Raw genomic sequence first — 21,100 nt, forward strand, 5'->3', positions numbered from 1 at the left:
GCAACATGGTTGGTGGTTGTTAGAGAGAAGAATACCATTGAAGCCTAAGTTAGCCATCTTAATGGCAACTGGCGAGCTCTAGTTAAATATGCAAAGAAGTCACTTGAGAAAATGGCCAAAAAATATCCATCAAGAGGAATTTGCAATAACATGAGGCCACCATTCCAAAAAAAAAAAATGCTTAGATTTATATTAATTTAGGAGGAAAAGGTGGAAATAAAAAATGAAAACAATAGATTTGATTATAGTTTAAGTAAATAGGGATTCCTTGATTATGATTTCACAAACACTACATTCTAGTTTCCAATTAGATTCTTTGTTACCGAGACTCTACATTTCACCTAAAGTACCCGTGCTCTAGTACCTGTGTCATCTTCAATTTAAGTTCAAATTCATTGAATTTTTCACAAAATAGCCACGTCGGACCCTTGGATACGTATTCGTGCCCATCATGGGTACCCTTGTCCAAGTAACATAGATAAGATTTTACATATTAGACCACTAACTAGGGACTTGTTCTAGGGTACCCTTGTCCAAGCATCAATAATGGTTTATAACTAGGGACTTGTTCTTGCAAATTTCACACGTCTCTAACTAAAATTAGCTTGGGCAAGTTAATTGCTTGAGAAAAAATTGCCAAAAGATGAGGAATTGGTACATTAATGAAATTTCCTTCTATTAGCTAATTTAAACAACTAGCCAGTAGTTGACCATTGGGACACAAACTAGCTACAAAGGAGTTAAGTTAGAAATCTTGCGTGGCATGGCAAGCTAATTTAACAATTAGCTTAGCATTGGTAATGCTCTGATACAATATAAAAATTAGAGTGGAAAAGATTTGCAAGAATGCACATTTGCATCAAATCAATAATCATATAAAGTATAATTAGATCACAAATGAACATAACCAATGATCAGGGAACACTACCCCGTATTTTCCAACCTGCTGCAGCAAACCAAAGAAAGGACCATCCCATTTTCGAGAAAAGTTGACTTCTATGTCAACTTTCTAAAAGACAAAGAATGCCCAAACTTTAATCCATATAAATTCTTCATATCCATGATGTTGGAAAAATATAATTACCTTAATGAGAGTGGAGGAGTTAATCTTATGATTGTGTTGTGGGTAGGCTTAGCAAGAACACCTCTCTCCTTTAACTTGAGGCATATATCATAAGCTGATGCAGGGAACAGAGCTTTGCTATTGAGTTCTACTGCGTTAAAAAGACCTTTGCCACGCACTTTTACAATGAAGTTAGGGTACTGCTGCTGAAGCTTATTCAGCAATTGCCTAAGCTCCTCTCCTAACTCTGCAGACCTATATCAAGAAAATGCATTTTAAAACAATCTACAATTGCTTCAGATGAAAACACTAAGAATAAAACAATTTGTTAAAGACATTAGTGACAGCATATTATCTCGATGACTAACTTAGTCCATGTAAAGGATATAAATTTTGCCATTCCAAACCACTATGCTGAAATATTTTGCTAATAGCAAGTTTTAAAGTCTTTCGAATATAGGAGATCTTCAGTGTTAGGTTGTCTTTGAAAAATACTCTGAGACATCATGTTGCAGAAATTTTCTTAAGTGGACCACCTTAAAAAGTTGCACACTTTAGCAAACCACCTTGGCATTCCAGCTTCCTAAATTACAAGTTATGGTTGCATTTATAAGGAATAAAAAAACACCTTCTTATTGTTCAAAGATGAATATATTTTATTACAGATAACCACCCATAAATGTGTTGAAAGTCACCAAACTTCAATTTAAAAAACACTAAAATTAGTTTACTATATAATTAACGTTTAGTGAGGGTTTGGAAATGAGAAGAATTTTCATACTCATATTTAGCAAATTCGATAATATAATTGCAATGTAATGTTTTCAATGTATAAGGCAGAAGAAAAAGAAGAATAAGAGAGAAAATAAAAAAATTTAAAAAAAGAAAGAAAGGAGATACAAGGATTAGAAAAGTTATTATGATTTGGGATTATAACCCATATTTCTTTTTCCTTGATAATATAATCCTTATAATTATTTAAGTTACCAATTTGTAAATTGTAAATCCTACATTTGGTATCACAACAACGTTATTTTCTCAATAAAAATGTCTACTAACTTTGTTCAGCCACAAGTGCCCAAATTATCAAAGACCAATATGAAGATGGGTGCATTAAAACAAAAGCACTATTTAGTTCCAAAATTTGTGGAAAATTGTAAATGATGGGTTTGAAAAACCATCATATGAGGCAAAAGTGGCATTAACTCAAAATTAGAAAGATGAATTGAAAGAAAATCAGAAAAAAGATCAAAGGGCATTACTTTTGATCTACGCAGGTATAGATTGCGAAACATATGTGAAGATCTCCAATGCAACCACAAGCAAGGAAGCTAGGGACAATCTTGCAACTATATTTAAAGGAGTCGAAAGAGTTCGAAAAATTCGTGTACAAGCCTACAATGTGAGTTTAAGGAAATCAAAATGACTATTTTTCTTGCCTACTAACAAATGTTAACCAACAGAAATTAAATGAAGAAAAGATTGAAGACACATGGATCGTTGAAAATGTACTTCGATCATGCACTAAAATAATTAATCATGTATTACCTGCAATAAAAGAATCAAAAGATATTGACACATTATCTATAGAACTTATGGGATCCCTGCTGGTGCATGAACAAATAAGTCTGAAGAATGATGAACCAGGTGTTATAGAGCAAACAATTGAATCAAAGTTGTCATTAGATGAAAGAAAAGGTGGAAATCGACGAGGCGGTTTTTATGGACTAGGTTGAGTTTGTGGTAACTACCAACCTAGCAACCAAAGTAATGAGATTTTGGCCATGGAAGAGGGTCAGACAGAGGGGGAATCAATTTAATGAACGTGATAAGACAAAAGTCGTTCAACGCTTTAATTGTAAAAAATAGACATTGCATCCGAGCAAAAAACAAAATGATAAAGGAAATCGATTGCAGTTTGTTGAAGATTCAAGAAACAATTAGAAAAGTTTGTTGCTAGCCCATGAAGAAGTTATTAATCAACAAGACATGGTTTTTCGATTCTGGAGCTATTAACCACATGTGTGGTAGAAGAGATTTATTTATTGATCCTGAGAAAATCAAAGGTAATGTAAGTTCGGGAGATTCGTCCAAACTACAGGTTGAAGAAAATGGGGAAAATTCAAAATTTTCTCAAGCATAGAAATGAAGAATTAATTTATGATGTTTATTACGTGCCTAATATGAAAGGTAACAACCTTAGTATTGGGCAACTTTTGAAAAAAGGATATATCATTCATTTGGAGAGTAATAATCATCAACTTAAAGATAATATTGGAAGTATTATAGTTCAATCAAAAATGGCGAAAATGTTTCCGCTACAACTTAACACCGAAGTACAAAAGTGCTTCTACATTTTTACAAAGAATGAGTCATGGAAATGACATAAACTTTCGAAGCATTTGCATTACAACGGCCTATAACTGTTACAATCAAAGAACATGGTGCATGGGTTGCCTACCATTGAAGATCCTAAACAAGTTTGTGGAATATGTACGATAGGAAAACAAGCAAGACTAAGGAATCATCATGGAGAGCGAAAGAACCATTGGAATTGTACACATGGACCATTGGAGCCAGTATAATCGCTACTTTATTTTATTCATTGATTATTATAGTAGGAAATTATGGGTGCATATGCTAAAGCTGCATTTGATACATTAGTGCAATTTAAGGCTCGGGTAGAACTAGAAAGTGGACGTAAGTTGGGAAACACTTAGGTCTGATGGAGGGGTGAATATACATCAAATATATTAAAAAATTTCTGCAGATTTGCCGGAATTAGACAACAATATACAGCCTCCTATACACCACAACATAATGGAATTGCTGAATGGAAGAATCGAACAATTTTAGACATGGTACAAAGCATTTTAAAAGAAAAAGGATTACTAAAGCAATTAAGTTGTTGCATGGACAACATGTATTCTAAATCGTTGTCCTACAAAGAGTGTAACGAATATGACTCCACAAGAAGCGTGGAGTGGTGAGAAGCCAAATGTTGAAAAATAAATACCCGAAGCAAAGAGGAAAAATTTAGATGATTGAGGTGAAAAATGTATCTTCATTTGACACAGTTCACAATCAATCTTTAACTTATAAGTTATACAATCCAATCAGTGGAAAGTTGATTGAAAGTATGGATGTAATCTTTAGTGAAGGAGAATCTTGGAAATGAGATAATCAAGAAAAGATAAAATAAAAATTTGTGTTTGAAAAACATAATGATATTTCGGGGATGACTTCTGAAAAAACACATCCAAAGATTCCAAGAAATAACAATAAATCATCATCATCACCATAATCGGATAGTGTCATCATCGAAAACACATGTTAAGATGAGAAGCCTAAATGACATCTATGAAAAGACAACTGAAGTTGAGGTTGTTGATTTAATTTTTTTATATTTAGACCATGAACCCATCAATTTTGAAGAAGTTGTTGGAGAAGTAAAATGGATATCTGCTATGAAAGAAGAAATCAACTAAATAAAGAAAAATGATACATGGGAGTTGGCTACGTTGCCAAAGGGCCAAAAGGCAATAGGTATAAAATGGGTTTACTAGATCAAAAGAGGTGTAGATGGAAGTATTGATAGCTACAAGGCAAGACCTGTGGCAAAAGGATACAAACAATATTATGGTGTTGATTAAGATGAAGTATTTGCTCATGTAGCTCGTTTAGACATTATGAGAATGATGATCTCACTTGCCACGCATCATAAATGGAAGATATATCAACTTGGTGTTAAGTTGTTATTTTTAAATGGCATTTTAGAAGAAGTTTATGTTGAACATCCAAAAGGTTTTATGATCAAGGGAGAAGATAAAGTGCTCCATTTAAAAAAAGGTACTTTATGGTTTAAAGCAAGCCTCATCAGCTTGTGGAATACACATTGATGGATACTCAATAAAAAATGGTTTTATAAGTGTCCATACAAACACGTTGTCTATGTGAAGAAGAATGGTGATAATGTTCTTATAGCAAGCTTATATGTTGACAATCTATTGTTCATTAGGAACAACAAAATTATGTTTGATGATTTCAAGGTAGCAATGTTTAAACAGTTGAGATGACTAATTGTGGCATAATGAACTTCTTTCTTGGCATAGAGGTGAAGTAATGTGAAAATGGAATCTTTATTCCACACAAGAAATATGCAAAGGAGATTCTTGAAATGGATACATGCAAACCTTTGAACACTTCTGTTGTAATAATGTTAAAGTTCACAAAAGTAGGAGAAGGGAAATTCATTGATCTAACTTTATACAAGAGTTAGTTGGGAGTTTATGATATTAAACCATCACCTATTGTATGTGGTGTCAGGCTTGTAAGTAGATATATGGAGACACCTAAGGAATTTCATTGGTGCACTCTAAAGAGAATAGTAAGTTATATTCAAGGTACCTTAGATTATGGAATGTTCTATTCTGATGGAGATGAAGCAACATTATGTGGTTATTTTGATAGCGATTAGGATGGAGATCAAGATCAGAGAAAAAGTAAAACAGGATGCGTTTTATCAAGATTCCATTGCTTTTACTTCGAACCAGTAGTTGCTTTACCAAGTTATGAAGCAGAATAAATAGCATCTTCATTTGCAGTATGTGAAGCATTATGGTTAAAGAATTTATCGAAAGAACTTGGACATGTTTAAGGACCTACTATGATCTATGTGGATAACATATCAGCAATAAAACTTGCCAAAAATCCAATACAACATGGGAGAAGCAAGCATATTGATACTCGGTTTCATTTCCTACGAGATCAAGTCAAGCAAAGAACAATTGCACTCATATGAAACATTCAGAAAATTAAGGGAATTAATTGGAATGAAAATTAAAGTTTGAGAAGGTGTAGATAGTCACCAAACTTTAATTTAGAAAACACTAAAATTAGTTTACTTAAATTAAATGTTTGTTAAAATTAGTGTGAGGTCAGAAATGAGAATTACTTTCATCATGTTGAGCAAATCAAATAATATATTTGCAATGTTTTGTTTTCAATGTGTAAGGCAGCAGAAAAACAAGAATAAGAGAGAAAAAGAAAAGAGATATAAGGATTAGAAATGTCATTTGTGAAAAAATATATAGAAGTGTAATTTTTTGATTTTGGGTTGTAACCCATATTTCTTTCTCGATAATAATCCTTATAATTATTTGAGTTACCAAATTGTAAATTGTAACTCCTACATTTGGTATCACAGCAACGATATTTTCTCAATAAAAATGACTACTAACTTTGTTCGGCCATAAGAGCATCTCCAATGGTATATTTTAAGGACTTGCTTGCAAATTTGAATAATGTTAAAATTGTTGCTCGACCGTTGGAGCACTATTGAAATAAAATAGTGCTGAGTTAAGCAACACTGCTTGGAAAATTTAAGCAAACGGTTGCTTTTGTATCAAACGTGAGGTACAATTGCTGTAAAAGATAAGAGCGACATCATTTTTAAATTTTTCTAAAGAAAAATAAATTTAATATATTCTATTCAACCTTATCCAGTGACACATAGGTGAGATGTTGACTGACATATTAATCCTTTAGAGTATCTTTATCCTTTTATAGGTAGTCTTGACTTACATAGACATTGTAGAGAACCTAAAGGTGTTGTACACATCATATGTTTTTTTTTTTAATTTTGTTTTTTACAATATTTAAATTTAAATTTATTTGATTACTTCATATAATAACAAACTAGACTTTTTCAACAATTGATTTTGCCAAAATCTTAGCCAACGTAAAGTGTTTGGTAACTGTATTTAGCTTTGATACCTTTATTTTATGAGCTAATGCATCTATCAATAACATTATAAAACTTAAGAATACATCCAGCATATTGTTTCATAGCAATAAAATCTAAAAATACTTTCATATCTACAATTAATTCCTCGTAAGAAATTAGATGGATGACACGGATAACCCATTTAGTCAATACTTTGGTTATTTAGGACATTCATCAAACATCGAAAATTACACCTCCGGAAATTCTTACCCTGAAACGCACTACCACCTTGGCTACTATTATCCAAATAATACAATGCCTAATTTGCATGACACTATGTCAAGCTACTATCCTCAAACTCCACTTTCAAGTGAATCTTATGTGGTTCATGATGCCATAAGAAGAGAAAGTGTAAGGGCCTCTCACTTCAAAGGTCTCAAATGGAATCTCACAGTCCTCATACTTCACTACTTTCACTAATGATTTAAGTAAATATAGCTCTATCTACCAAATTAAGCATAAATTAGAATCCTTTGAAAAGTTCAAGATTTTCAAAATGAAGTCAAAATCAACTTCATAAGACAATAAAAGCATTGTGATTCGATCGTGATGGCGATTATATAGCCAAGAATTCGATGATCATCTAAAGAATTGTGAAATACTTTCACAATTGAACGGTGTACCTGAAAGGAGAAATCAAACTTTACTAGGTATAGTTTGATAAATGATGAGTCTTGCTAATTTTCCAATTTCCTATGGCAATATGATTATGAACAGCTGCACAACACTAAATAAGAGCCCGTCAAAGGCTATAGAAAAGACTGCATATGATAAGAGCCCGTCGAACTTATCTTTTCTAAAAATTAGGGGTTGTGAGTTCTATGCAAAATGTTTATCATCAGACAAGCTTGCACCCAAATGAGATAAGTGTCTCTTTGTCGGATACCCAAAGGAGACAAGGGGTTACTACTTCTATAATCGTCATGAGAACAAAATGTATGCTGCTCATGATGGTGCCTTTCTTGAAAAAGCGTTAATTTTCGGAAAGATAAGTAGGAATTAAATAGTTCTCAAAGAAATTCGAGATGAGTAACAAATGGATGTGGATAAATGCAAATTTTCAAAATCCTCAATTGCAAAATTTAGTCAACTTTTCCAAACTCTATCTCTAACCCCCAATCTTCTGCAAATATGTCACAATGACATGGGGTCTAATAATTCTTCCCTACAAGGATTAGAAAATGTTGAGGACCAAGCGTCTCCTAGGACAACCCAAACACGAAAAAGAAAAGCAATTAGTTGGACAATTAAAGATGATTATCTCCTTGCAATCGCATGGCTATGTAATAGTAAAAATAAAATCACTAATAATTAGCAAAAATTGGATGAATATAGTATAAAAGTGGTAGAGTTCTTCAATGAAAACAAGATATAAGATCGAACCAGTGCAAGCAAGTGGACCGCCAAAGGAGTAGTCATTGAATTTGTTGGGTACCAATATGAAATTAAGTGTAGGTATGATGAGTCCTTAAATTTTTCAAATTTTCAATCTTTGTAAGAGAAAAGGTACAATACTTCATTCTCATACCGAAAAAGTTTGGAGTAACAATAGCAAGAAAACATGAAACGAAAAGTTATGAGGGATGGTTCTTCCAAGCGAAGCCGCGTATTAGAGAAAAAAAGAACACACATCTAGTAGGGCGTTTGTGATTTGCCCTAAATTGCTCTGATACCATGTTAAAGGGTCTACTCAACCAAAAGCTTAAGCTAATGGTTGAAGCCCGGTTTATATACTCTATCACTAAGGAAGCGGTAAAGAAAAAAGTGAAAAACATAAAAAATTGATTATAGTTCCATTGCGCTCGATATTAATAATGGTAACAATTTTCAACAAATAGTTGAATGAAAGGGAGTGAGATTACACTCAAACAAAAAGAGATTTAAACATAAAATAATTTACACTAATGTTAGCAAGATGAACACCTTACAAAGGAAGATGCATGAGAAGATTTTGTAAACAATAGCTGTAAAATGTGGTTGGAATATTAATAATTAGCTTTTTTTATCTTTTAAATCAATTTAATTTATTTAGAGTAACATTATTCAAATTTTATGTATTTTTTAGATTAATTTAATTTTTTATTTTTAAAAGATAATATATTTTTATGTAAATAAATTTTAAATGAATAGAATTACTAGTACATACATAGTCATTTTGTTTGAATTTGTAAGATAGTATGATAAAGAATGACTTGGTTAGTTGTTTAGAATATCTTTTAGTTGCATACTTCTAATTGGCATAATTCTTTGTATAAATGACTATGCAAACCATAGTAGCTATATAAGTAAAGTTACAATCAACGAAAGTTGTTCTTAAAATATCTACTACTTCTGTTTTTTTTTTTTATTATTTTTTTTTCTTTTTTACAACATTTACTTTAAAAGGATGCTCTACACATTCGATGCAATCATGCAACAAATGTTATTTTCCCTTTTATTCAGAGGTTATTTGTCTATATCTCTTTCGTTATCACATGCATCCCTACTTCCTTATGCGAGAGCATCGACACACTTTTGGGCCTTATTCGACTAATCTTGACTTGATCAAAAGACCGAAAATATTTGGGCTCGATTTGAATTATTTGGATGATTTTTCCTTATATGTGGGATGCGACCTAGGTTGTATTTATTTTAGTTATTCTCTCTTGAAATTAATCCTAGCCTTTCATTTTGTATAGTTTAGATTTACTGAGGTTTAGGATTTTATTTCACATACTAATGCCTCCTTATAAAAGGAATTATTTAATGATGTAATAGATAGACTTTGTTAAATATTGAAAATATGAGAGTTTTTCTCCTTATTGAGTTTTTTGTGATCTCTCCTTTGTAGTAAAACATCAATCTTTAACAAACTTTATTGATTAGATTGAAACCCTTGTTTTATTAGACTTTGTGACTAGTGAATCAAGTAATTTTGCTAGATAATCTTACTTGGTGTTTGATTATTTTAGCCTAGTTCTTATCTCTTGATCCAAGATCATATCTTTATTTAATTTTTTCCTCAAAAACTCACAAAATCCCTAAAAAATAGATCTTTGTTCTTTTTCATATCAAATGGTACCATGAGGCATGAGCCAAATGCTATTAACCTGTTGATCTAAAAAAGATAAAAAAAAATAAAAAAGAAACCTACTGCCAGATTTTGAACTTCTTGTTGCTAGTTCATTTTCCCTTTATTAACACACCTTCATTATCATATCATCACCATCAACAATAATCATCATCACTGCCTACTAACCCTCATTCAAGGATTTCTTTTGCTGCGAGAACCAAACCGGAACAACTTTCTTCTTCTCTCCATTTTCGAAATCAAGGCACCAATGTTGATTCTCTTTGCCAGAACCACCATCAAAAGCACCACCTTTCTTTGATTTTCGCCTAAAAATTGAAGACCCTCCACAAAATCGAACTCACTCCATTTTCGAACAAGGTTCATATCAGTAGTTCACACGTCGCCCATTCCAGGCCACTGCTAACACCGCTTGTTCGAAGCTCCACCACCAACCACTGTAGATTGTTGATAATCTTGTCTGAAATTCAGATAGACATCAGTTCAAGTGGTCTGTTATTCAATTTTTTATTGGGTTTTAATTGGTTTGCTTGGGTTTCGAATATTCGCTACGTTCATCCACCTTCAACCACAGCTTCGGACACTCTAGTTGAAGGAGCGCTTCGGACACTCTAGTTGAAGGAGCAAGTGCTCCGATAGGTAGAGCAGGCGCTCGTGGGGCAGTGACCGAAATATCGATGATGTTTTGGTAAGTGGTAACCATGTTGAGAAGCTGGTTTTGTCTCGTGGGCTTTTGTATGTTTTGTTGTTAATTTGGGTCATCGTTGATTTCATTGGGGATAGAAAATTTTGATTGGTTTCATTTTGCAAAATCTTGACTGAAATTTAAGAATACTATTGTTGTTTGTCGAGATGTTGCAAGTTGCTGGTATGAGCAATTGTGAAGTCAAACTGGATTTTTTTATAGAAAGGGATAATATTGGCTCCATCTTTGATAACCAAGTTGATTTAATTGGACCCCCGATCTTTGATGAAGAAATTGAATTAGAAGTTCCCTCTCAATTGTTATCTTGCCTTCCATCTCATGTGCCATCATTTAATGTCCTTTATTACAATATGGGAGCAAGTATTAACAAGAGGATATATGAATTCATATCTATGTTGGCTAAACTAAGAATGGTGATTTCAGTTTTAGAGAGTCGAGGAATTGGTCTGGACATTCTAATTGTGCATTCGCTTGGGTGATGATCTTCTTGGTTCCATATTATTCCACTCTTGGATTTGTAGTTTGGGTGTTTGATCCGGAAGGTTTGATAATGATGCTTCTTGGTAAGTAGTGATATTTATTTACCTTCAATAAACGGCTTCTGCATTCGCTTGATCATGTCGGTTTGATATTACCTCTAGGGGTTTGATGCGAGAGCATCGACACTAATTTTGGGCCTTATTCGACTAATCTTGACTTGAATCAAGACCAGAAAATATTTGGGCTTGATTTGAATTATTTGGATGATTTTTCCTCATATGTGGGATGCGACTTATTTTGTATTTATTTTAGTTATTATCTTGTAATTAATCCTAGCCTTACATTTTGCATGGTTTAGATTTAACGAGGCTTAGGGTTTATTTCATGTACTAGTGCCTCCTTAAAAAAGGAGTTATTTTATGATGTAATAGATAGACTTTGTTGAATATTGAAAATATGAGAATTTTTCTCCCTATTGTGTTATTTGTGATCTCTCCTTTGTGTTAAAATATCAATCTTTATCAAACTTTGTGATTGATTAGATTGAAACCCTTATTTCATAAAACTGTGACTAGTGAATCAAGGAATTTTGCTAGATAATCTTACTTGGTGTTTGATTATTTTAGCCGAGTTCTTAGATTTTGATCCAAGATCATATCTTTATTTAATTTTTCCCTCAAAAACTCGCAAAATCCCTAAAAAATAGATCTTTGTTCTTCTTTTTCATATCACTTTCTATCTCCATTTAATACTCACAAATAGATTTTGCCTATGGAGTCTGTGCTACCTCATTTGTTGCAAATAAAACGAAACAAAGGTAGTAAAAGTTATTGATGATCAACACACTCTAGAATTTTACTATCCTAACATTATATTAGCACATACAATTGAAGAATTAGAAAATTGTTGTTTTTCTTATTGAATAATCAAGTATTAGATAAAATTTTATCAAAGAGTTAGATATAGGCGTATTTTATCAAATTCAATGTAATGCGTTACATCATCACTTAGCAAATATAACTGTAAAATATAGGCCATTGCAAATATACTCCCTCTGCCCTATATTGCTTATCCTATTTGCCAAATCTATATGAGTACATTAAAAAGAGAAAAAAGTACATAAAATGTGAGTATGGAACAAATAATAAGTACTTCCTCTGTTCTCTTTTATATGCAAACACTTTGACTTTTACACTATTCATATGCTCCACTTTGATAAGACTTGCTGATTTATAAATAAATAAAAAACATAATCATGTGGGATCTTGTTACATTTGTCTCGGTTTATAGATTATTAATATCAAAATTTTATAATTTTTCCATATTAGTTTATAAGATATTAATGATATCGACAAGCGTGTAATGAGAAGTGTTGCATTTAGAAGAGAACGAGAGAAGTACAAAAAAAATAAAAAGAAAAAAGGACATGAACATGAGTGGGGGCACAGATGAGTTGAGAGAATATGAGGGCATTTTAGGGTTGAGACGTTGGAGTGAATAAAAAAAATAAAGGCAAAATGGTCTTTCATAGTATTCAAAAATAGGACATAATGAAATGGGAAGATTATTTTGTGACACCTAAAATGGAAAATGGGAAAAACAATATGGTACGAAGGGAGTAGTAGTTAAAAAATAAGCGTTCGAAAATTTAACTTTAAAAATATTAATGAGCATAATTATTTAGGAATTAATATATATATATATATATCCCTATCACAACTCACATTCACTCCCCTTGTCTGTAACACTCTTAACTTACATTAATATCACCTTCCTTATCCTAATAAACGCTATGTCAAATGACAATGGCCAAAACATTATTAACGAATACATCAACAACATAAATTCATATGTAGAGTATACTAGCACTTTTGATGTATTAACAAGTATCTGAAATATACACAAGTTGTGTCATCCTCTACCATAAAAATAAGAAAAATGAAAGTCCAAAGACACCGTGAAGAAAGACACCTAAGAATATGGAATTATTAATTCTCCATTAGATGACAAATTTCTGCATAGATTTTGAATGAGGAAAGGGTTGTTCCTTTGAAATGTAAACAATCTACAAGATTATTATAAGTATTTTCAACAAAAATATGATGTCATGGGTAGAAAAGGACTACCCCCCTACAAAAGTGCACAACAACAATAAGAATGTTGGCATATGGGTTTTTTTTTTTTTTTTTTTTTTTTTTGGCAAAGTTGTGTAATAGACTAACCCAAGGAGGGGCAATATGGGTAGTCTAGTACTTTTAGGTTAGTAGTCTTAAGATTTAGTATAAATAGAGAGAGGAGGAAAGGAAGCAGGAGGCAGAATTTTGGAGTGAATCAATTTGAGAGTTAGTGACCTGAGAGAGTTGTAGCCTAAAGCTACTTGTGAGATTGATAGCCTAAGGTTATTTACCCCTTGTCACTAGTTTGCCATTATTTCATATCAAGCTTTCTTCTTAATTCATCTCATTTATATAGTATCTATAAACAGTAAAATCAGTCTATTACATGTCATGGATGATTATGTGCAAATCTCTAAACACGGAATTGATTGCTTAAAAATATTTGCAATTGGAAACAATAAGATATTTAGAAAGCATTATTTGAGAAGCCCCACAATTAACGACATTCAAAACATACTAGAAGCATCGTAACGTTGTCCAGACTTTATGCATTGAAAGTGAGGGAAATTCCAGTAGCATGGCAGGCATGTACACCCAAGGTGATCAAAGTAAACCCACTATGGGAGCTTGCATGCATACTTCAGAGTTCCAGGATCTAAACAATGATATCAATGTGTAGGATTGTTGGCCAATATTTATTGATTTTCTTGTAGGAATTGAAGTTCAATTTAAAGTAGATGGATTTGTATAAAATTGGGTTATTATCTTCTAGATGGGATTTGTTCGGCAGTTTTTGCGAAAACCATTCCTAAGGCAGATTTGGGAGGATTTGGATTTGTTAACAAAGAAGAGGGAATATCAAAAACTTTGGAATTAAAGGATACATCATTAATTGCAACAAGAATTGGTCGACCACTTGTGGGCTCATTTTTGGAAAATGATATTTGAATTAAATTTTGCTTTACTTTATTGTGTTTGTAACTATTATAATGCACTCTTTTTTTTTCTTTTTTTTTTTAAAAAATTTTCATGTGTTTTTTGAGTGATTTAATTTTATGTAATTTCATTAATTTTATTTTTATTTTAATGTATTTCCTAGTTAGCTATTATTTTTCATACATGACAACTAAAAGATATGTAACTTGCAACAATAAAGGAAATAGATAAGGTACATTTTTTAAGGAGTTTGAAATGAGTTTGAGGAATGAAGAGCTAAACTTGTTGAATTTTAAGGAATCTTATCAAAATTTAAGTCTTAGGACCAGGGCTAATCTTTCTCTCACAATTCCACGCTTGATTCTTGGACCATGACCCAAGAATGCCACATGGACCCCAGACTGAGAATTTATAAATTCAAAACGCCTACTCAAAAGGCCATACAAGATCTGTATCCCTCTAGTTATTGTCTTCACATGCTAGGACAGACAATCTGCATGAGTGTTTTAACTTAAGACTTTCACAGTTTCAAGGACAAAATGATGCAAGCAATACATTTAAGTACCTCTCAGCAAGCCCTTCCTCTCTCAGAACATCTAGTGATGCAACAGCAATCGCACTTGCCAATGGATTTCCACCAAAAGTACTGAAAATGAATAATAGTGATAATGCTTATTAGAAATGAAGAAAATGACATACTCACCAGATATATACAAAAAATAAAAAAAAAATAAAAAATATATAAAAAAAAAAGAGAGAATATTCGAATTACATGAGAAATGATTAATTTTTCTGTTCATTAAGCATAGCATTGATCAGTGGGCTTTGACTGGGGTATAAAGTGAACGATGTACCAACAGTCCACTTGTATCCATATTAAAAGGTAAATAAATCCTAGTAAGCCACTAAGCCATATAAATACACATCAACAAATTATAAAGATCGCGCTCTACTTGCAAACAAACAATATATTCCATATCAATAAATTCCAGTGCATTTCAACATTTCAAATGTTTTTTCAAAAGGCTTGTTTAAAAAAAATAAAATCAAAAATAAAAATAAAAAATCAAAAGGCAGTAATTGTGAGTGTTAATGCAGGAAAGTTTAGGGTATATTCAATTTAAGCCGTGAGACAAATGGAACAGAAATCATATTGTATGATGAGCATCATAGAAATACAAACCTCCCATGTTCTCCAGGTCGAATACACAGCATCACATCTTTGTCAGCAAGAACAGCACTGACAGGCATTACTCCACCTCCCAAAGCTTTTCCAAGGATCTACAGGCAAATAATAAGGAAAATTTTCAAAGGCATACTTCCGAAGATTGTAAGCTGTACTAATTTTACAGTGACAGTAAAATCAAAGTTTGTAGAATCATAATAGGAGAGAGAAGAAAAAGATACTCCTTTTAATCCTAAATGTTCATGCCATTGTGACTTTGCATGTTTGTCAATGCATTACTTGGACCATAAATATCTACAGTTGCATAAAAAGAAAAAAATAATAGTTTAATATTAATAAACTACTCAATAAAACGAATCAAATAAGACCCAACATGACTATGTTATGTTTATATTGAGAGTAATTTAGATAATGCTCTCAACTTATAAATAGTGTCGAGATTCTAAATAGGAAGAACAAAAAGGATTCAAAGGAGCATAAAAGGAGAACCAAGAGTCTTTATTGTACCAAATTAATGGAAATATCAACTCCAATTATCCTTCTATTTGAGGCCTTCACAAAATTTTCCTAAATCTTCACTCGGTCAAATTAAATTTAACAATGGGGCAACCTTTTCAAAACAAAATCTTAACGTTGCTAGAGTGTTGGGCTGGTTAAAAATAATAATAATGTGTCATGTGCTAATTGGTCATCAAAAATTTTGTTTTACTCAGTAATTTTTTATGACAATATATTCATACCTCTCGATCTTCACAACCAATTGGTCTAATGATATATACCAAACAGAAGTAGAAGAAACTGCTTACAAAATCATATGATGGAATTTACATTTTAATCATTTTTCTACGCACAAAATTCCTCCTTCAATTTATTTTTTCTGCCTAAGGTGCAGAAGCTCTAAAATGCCATGTTTGGTATGCTTCACAAACACAAAATGAAAAATACAGATGGATCCTTATTGATGACATTATGATTGATTCTCCCCTCTCCAGACTTCCCAATAAAATGCAACAAACATTAAAGATGCTAATTCACACAAAAATAGTCTTACAACAAGATCTGGACGAACACCTTCCCAGTCACAAGCCAGCATTTTTCCAGATCTTCCAAGGCCAGATTGAATTTCATCAGCAATCATCAATATTCCATATTTTGTGCACAGATCCCTGACAGCTTTTAAATAACCTTCTTTAGGAACTATAACCTGCAAAGATGAAAAAGTTCTGTAAAAAAAAGATATGTTAATTAAGAAAAGAAACAAAAAACAAAATAGGACGATGAGTTCCGCTCAGGGAGACGTATATGAGAGAAAGGAGAAGTCCCTTTTCTTACATAAGATGAAGTTAGAAAATGTTTAGAAGCCAGCATGAACACAACGAAGACTGAGGTCAGCCTTTTCTTTGATAAGGATACAAATTTTATTTAACAACAGCAATCAACAAATTGGAGCAATGGAGCCAAAGTTGGAATCTAGAGAGTTTAAGCTAAGTTGGAGTAAAACTGAATATTTGGTATGTCGCTTTGGTACTCAGAGGGGGACAAGCGATGATGTGGTAAGTTTGGATGGAAAGGACTTGACCATGAGTGAATGTTTTAAAAATCTTGAGTCGATCATCCAAAAAAATTGGTGACATTATCAAGACGTGACCCACAGGATTAAGTCAGGGTGGCTTAAATGGAGAGCGGCCACGAGAGTGTTATGTGACCGAATCATTCCCTTACAGTTGAAGGGAAAATTTTACAGGACTGCCATAAGACCAGTGTTGCTCTATGGTACAGAATGTTGGGCTTCTAAGAAGGAGCACATTAAAAAGATAGAGGTTACGGAAATGCACATGTTAAGGTGGATGTGCGGGAACACTCTAATAGATAGAATCAGAAATGAGTTTATTCGCAAGAAAGTGAGTGTGGTAGGCATTGCTGACAAACTAAGGGAAAATCCCCTACGTTGGTTTGGGCATGTAAGACGAAGACCCGAGGGTGCACCGGTTCAAAGAGTTGAAGAGTGGGACCATGGAGGGGTTAGACGAGGGAGGGGAGACCGAAAATGACTTGGTTGGAAGGACTTGAAGGATATGAAGTAAATGGATTTGCATGAGGATGAGGCATTGGATCATAAGGGATGGAGGAGGAAGATTTTTGTCGATGACTACACGAAATAATCACTTTTGGTTGATGTAGCCGACCCCACTTATGGGATTAAGGCTTTGATTGATTGATTGAACAACAACAAAAGAGTACCAAAAGTCCACCAAAAATCAAGGCCAAAGACAAAAAGAACTCCAACCTCTGAATACATTAGAAAAGGGCATACTGCTATAATCCTCATGTGAGTGCTCCCAAAAAAAAAAGCTAAATAAACCATTCCTCACATAAAGTAACCAACAAAGGCTTCCGATCTTGGATAATCCTAATAGTACCCTACCACAGTACCACCACATAATGGCCAAATGCATCCTGGCACAATAACTCTTGTTGCTTTCACCTTCCAAACTTCACATATGGTATCTGAACAATTTAAAAAAATTTAAACAAAACTAAGCAATTTTATGGAACCATGCAAAAACAAATGAGCTATTTCCCTTTTTGCTCTTAGATTTGTTCTGGTAGTTTGGGATTTCTCGTACAGCAAGCATGTATTGGCTAAACAGAAGTTTTTTAATGGCTAAAAAAATGCATGTGACCATGACCATGAAAATAACATACTTCCTCCGTCTCTTTTACTCACAACGTTTAACAACTTGCACTATTCACGTTCTCTCATTTGATCACCTTTATTGATTTACATGTTAGACAAAATAAAGTAATGTGGGAACTTGTTAGATTCGTCTCAATTTATATTTTCACAATATCTTATATTTTTTACTTATCTATAATTATAGATAAAAAGAAATGAATCATGTATTGGTAAGCGTGAAAGTCAAAACATTGTGTGGTAAAAGTGAACAGAGGAAGTATGAGTTTGTTTCATCTTTAGCAAGACTAGGAGTAGTAAAGAGCCTAACCTGATATCTGATTAATCAAGACTGACTTCGCTATAGGATGTGTTAAACATGATCCTTTGACGGTAAATCTATATTTTTTTTTCCATGACAACAACGGTGATTATAAAATATTTCGGCTCGATACCAAAAAAAAAAAAAAAATGAGGAAAAAGGTTGTACTTTCCTATATTCCCAATATAAATCCTACCAAAAAACTTAAGAACAAGAATGTTAATTTTAATGAATCTCCACTTAAAATTATTGGAAAAGAATCAAGCAACGTATCATTAGGGGCTTGTTATGAACACAGCATGCAAAGTGATCTTGGGAAGGTTATGGTGCATAAATTATTTATTTTGGTGATGAGGGGCATTGTGTTTATAAAATTTATTTTCTAATTTAATTTAATATTTAAATTATATACTCCCTTTTGTTTTTTAAGGTTACACCTGGTTATATCATCAGTTCTATTTAAGTGTTACACTTCTATCTACAGTAAAATACAACATTTATATATTCTATCTCACTCCTCTCATGATTCGCCCTTTTACTTAATTTTATTGCTTCTATACTCTTACATTTATTACATTTGAATAACAATTAACTCAATTACTCTGGTGCTTTGTTTAACAATGGGTGTCGTGTGTCGACATAAGACAGCTCCACAGCTCCAAAAAAATGTCAAAGTCAATAAGTTGTAGGAAAACAAGTGTCGATATCCTATTTTTTGACCCAAATTTTTAAAATGTAATTTTCAGATCTGGGGTTTAGATCAAAAACCTATAAACTGATTCATGAGTTGTAGGACACCTACAGACAATAAAACAATATGGCCACCAGTGGATTTTTAACACATGGTATAGATCACCGATCGGCATGTTCTGGAGGCCCGTTGTGGTGGCCAAGTGTGGGACAGTGGTAAGAACGCAAGAATACAGGATCCTTAACCCTTTCCTATTTGTCAATAAATTTATAATTTATTGTTTTTAGAAAGAGGAAAAGGAATTAAAAAGTAAAAGCCCCACTTAAATTCTTCAGTTACCACCTTTCTATTTCTCCAACTTCTGCCACATAGGATTCACTGCTTAGATCTGAATACCTTCACCTAGATCTCCCTCCCTTCTTGTTTATTATAGGGCTGTTTTTGCTGACTTCGGGTTAGAATAGGTAGTTGTTACCCGGGTGTAAACTGGTGTATCCATACCAAATTTTATACCGGGATCCGTGTCGGGGTTATCGACCTGGATATGAGGCATTTTTCAGAGTCCGAGTAACACAGCTCGTGACCCACCCAACCCATTTAAACCCATTGAAAAAGCAACCCACTAATGACCCTACTTGATACAACTCTGACCCAACCCTCCCAAGCTAGATGTATTTCCAATCAAAGTGATATTTCGGAAATCAAATTCCCAAAACTGAGGTCTCCCTCCACTTTAGGTCTACAATGCATAATTCCATCTTACAAGGGAATCCCTCTTCTCCTTACCAAAATCAAGCCCAGACTACATCCCTTAGAAGTCTCTCCAATCTCTTGGAGAGTAAAAGAGCATGAGAATGCACCTCAAGCTTATAAAGATAGAAATAAAAGAAGAAGATGCTTAATACCACAACAAAAAATAAAGTTTCCTCAAAAATCCGAATAAAACCACATTAAGATTAATACAAAAGTAAGCACTCAAACAACAAAACGAACTTAGAGTAGTCTTAAGAATCAAACCCAGTAGTTAAATGGGCGATCTTACCCCTGCCTCCCCTTGAATGGGTTCGAATAAGAATCCAGCAATATTATCTCCATGCTCTGTGGTCCGCATAACAAGAAAGATTCAGACAAAATATAACATTGAAAAAGTCATCTGATTCTAGATCCAGTAAACAAGAATATCAACTTTAAGATTTTATATTCAACAACCAGACTTTCAAGGTAAAGTGTGACATGCTCATACAATATATAGCACATAAATGATGCAATAAGGTTGTAAACCCTCAGCTGGTAACAGAAGTGACTCAGGTGAGACAAATTATTCAAGTAAACCCATCAAGCAGGGCCACCTTAAATGCTTTCAGATTTTATCAAAAAACAGGTCAGGAAATATTGCTTCACGATGAAGAATGTTCATCCTCGACTTGAAACCCTATGGTTCAACAAATTAATCAAATAAGTCAATAGCACCTTTCCAATACTTTTCTTCAACAACTTTGAATGATACTTAAAACAACTATTACATAGTTGTACATGATTACAATTTTTTAATTATACTCTGCAAACAACAATCGAAAAAAGTGAACCTGTTATGGAAAACATTAAAATGATATTAAACTTGACATTGAATGATTCAAGGATACAAATTTGAGGTCGCAACAATATTGACAAGTCTAGACACAAACCCTAATATAGATAGAAATTAATGCACAATTCTTAGTTGAGGCACAGGTTCAGATTCCTCCAAATTCAAAGACAGCTCAAGTATCTATAAGACTAATCAGATTAAAGAAAAAAATTGAAACCATATCTGAGTGTACCATATTCCAGCAACATGGGCAAGCTTTAAATAAATGCATTCATACATTTAGAATAAAGATACTTCAAACCTTTAAATATTTTTTCAAGGGCAACTTCATCTCCAAAATCAACTTTGAGATGACCCGGCATCAAAGGACCAAAATTACGGGTTGCTTCATTGTCACAGCTCATTGAGATGACAGCTAGAGTGCGACCATGAAAGCAACCGCAACAAGAAACAATAATGGCCTGCGATTTAAAAAAAGTAGA

General features: G+C 33.1%; 1 protein-coding gene across 3 annotated transcripts in view; it reads right to left on the bottom strand.

The window, feature by feature from the left end:
* LOC110728525 (ornithine aminotransferase, mitochondrial-like) overlaps nt 1–21,100 on the bottom strand; it is a 28,987-nt gene that overhangs the window by 3,094 nt on the left and 4,793 nt on the right. For 2 of the 3 annotated variants that reach the window (XM_021908164.1, XM_021908165.1), the window contains exons 4-9: nt 20,920–21,079; nt 20,073–20,128; nt 16,395–16,547; nt 15,341–15,438; nt 14,723–14,803; nt 1,085–1,318 (exon numbers count right to left, since the gene is read on the bottom strand). In XM_021908164.1, the coding sequence (XP_021763856.1) occupies nt 1,085–1,318; nt 14,723–14,803; nt 15,341–15,438; nt 16,395–16,547; nt 20,073–20,128; nt 20,920–21,079 (782 nt within the window). The remainder of the gene's footprint in view (nt 1–1,084; nt 1,319–14,722; nt 14,804–15,340; nt 15,439–16,394; nt 16,548–20,072; nt 20,129–20,919; nt 21,080–21,100) is intronic. The other variant, XM_021908166.1, reaches the window with a different exon arrangement.

The sequence above is a fragment of the Chenopodium quinoa genome, unplaced genomic scaffold (assembly GCF_001683475.1).
Source record: "Chenopodium quinoa cultivar QQ74 unplaced genomic scaffold, ASM168347v1, whole genome shotgun sequence".
Classification (NCBI taxonomy): Eukaryota; Viridiplantae; Streptophyta; class Magnoliopsida; order Caryophyllales; family Amaranthaceae; genus Chenopodium; species Chenopodium quinoa.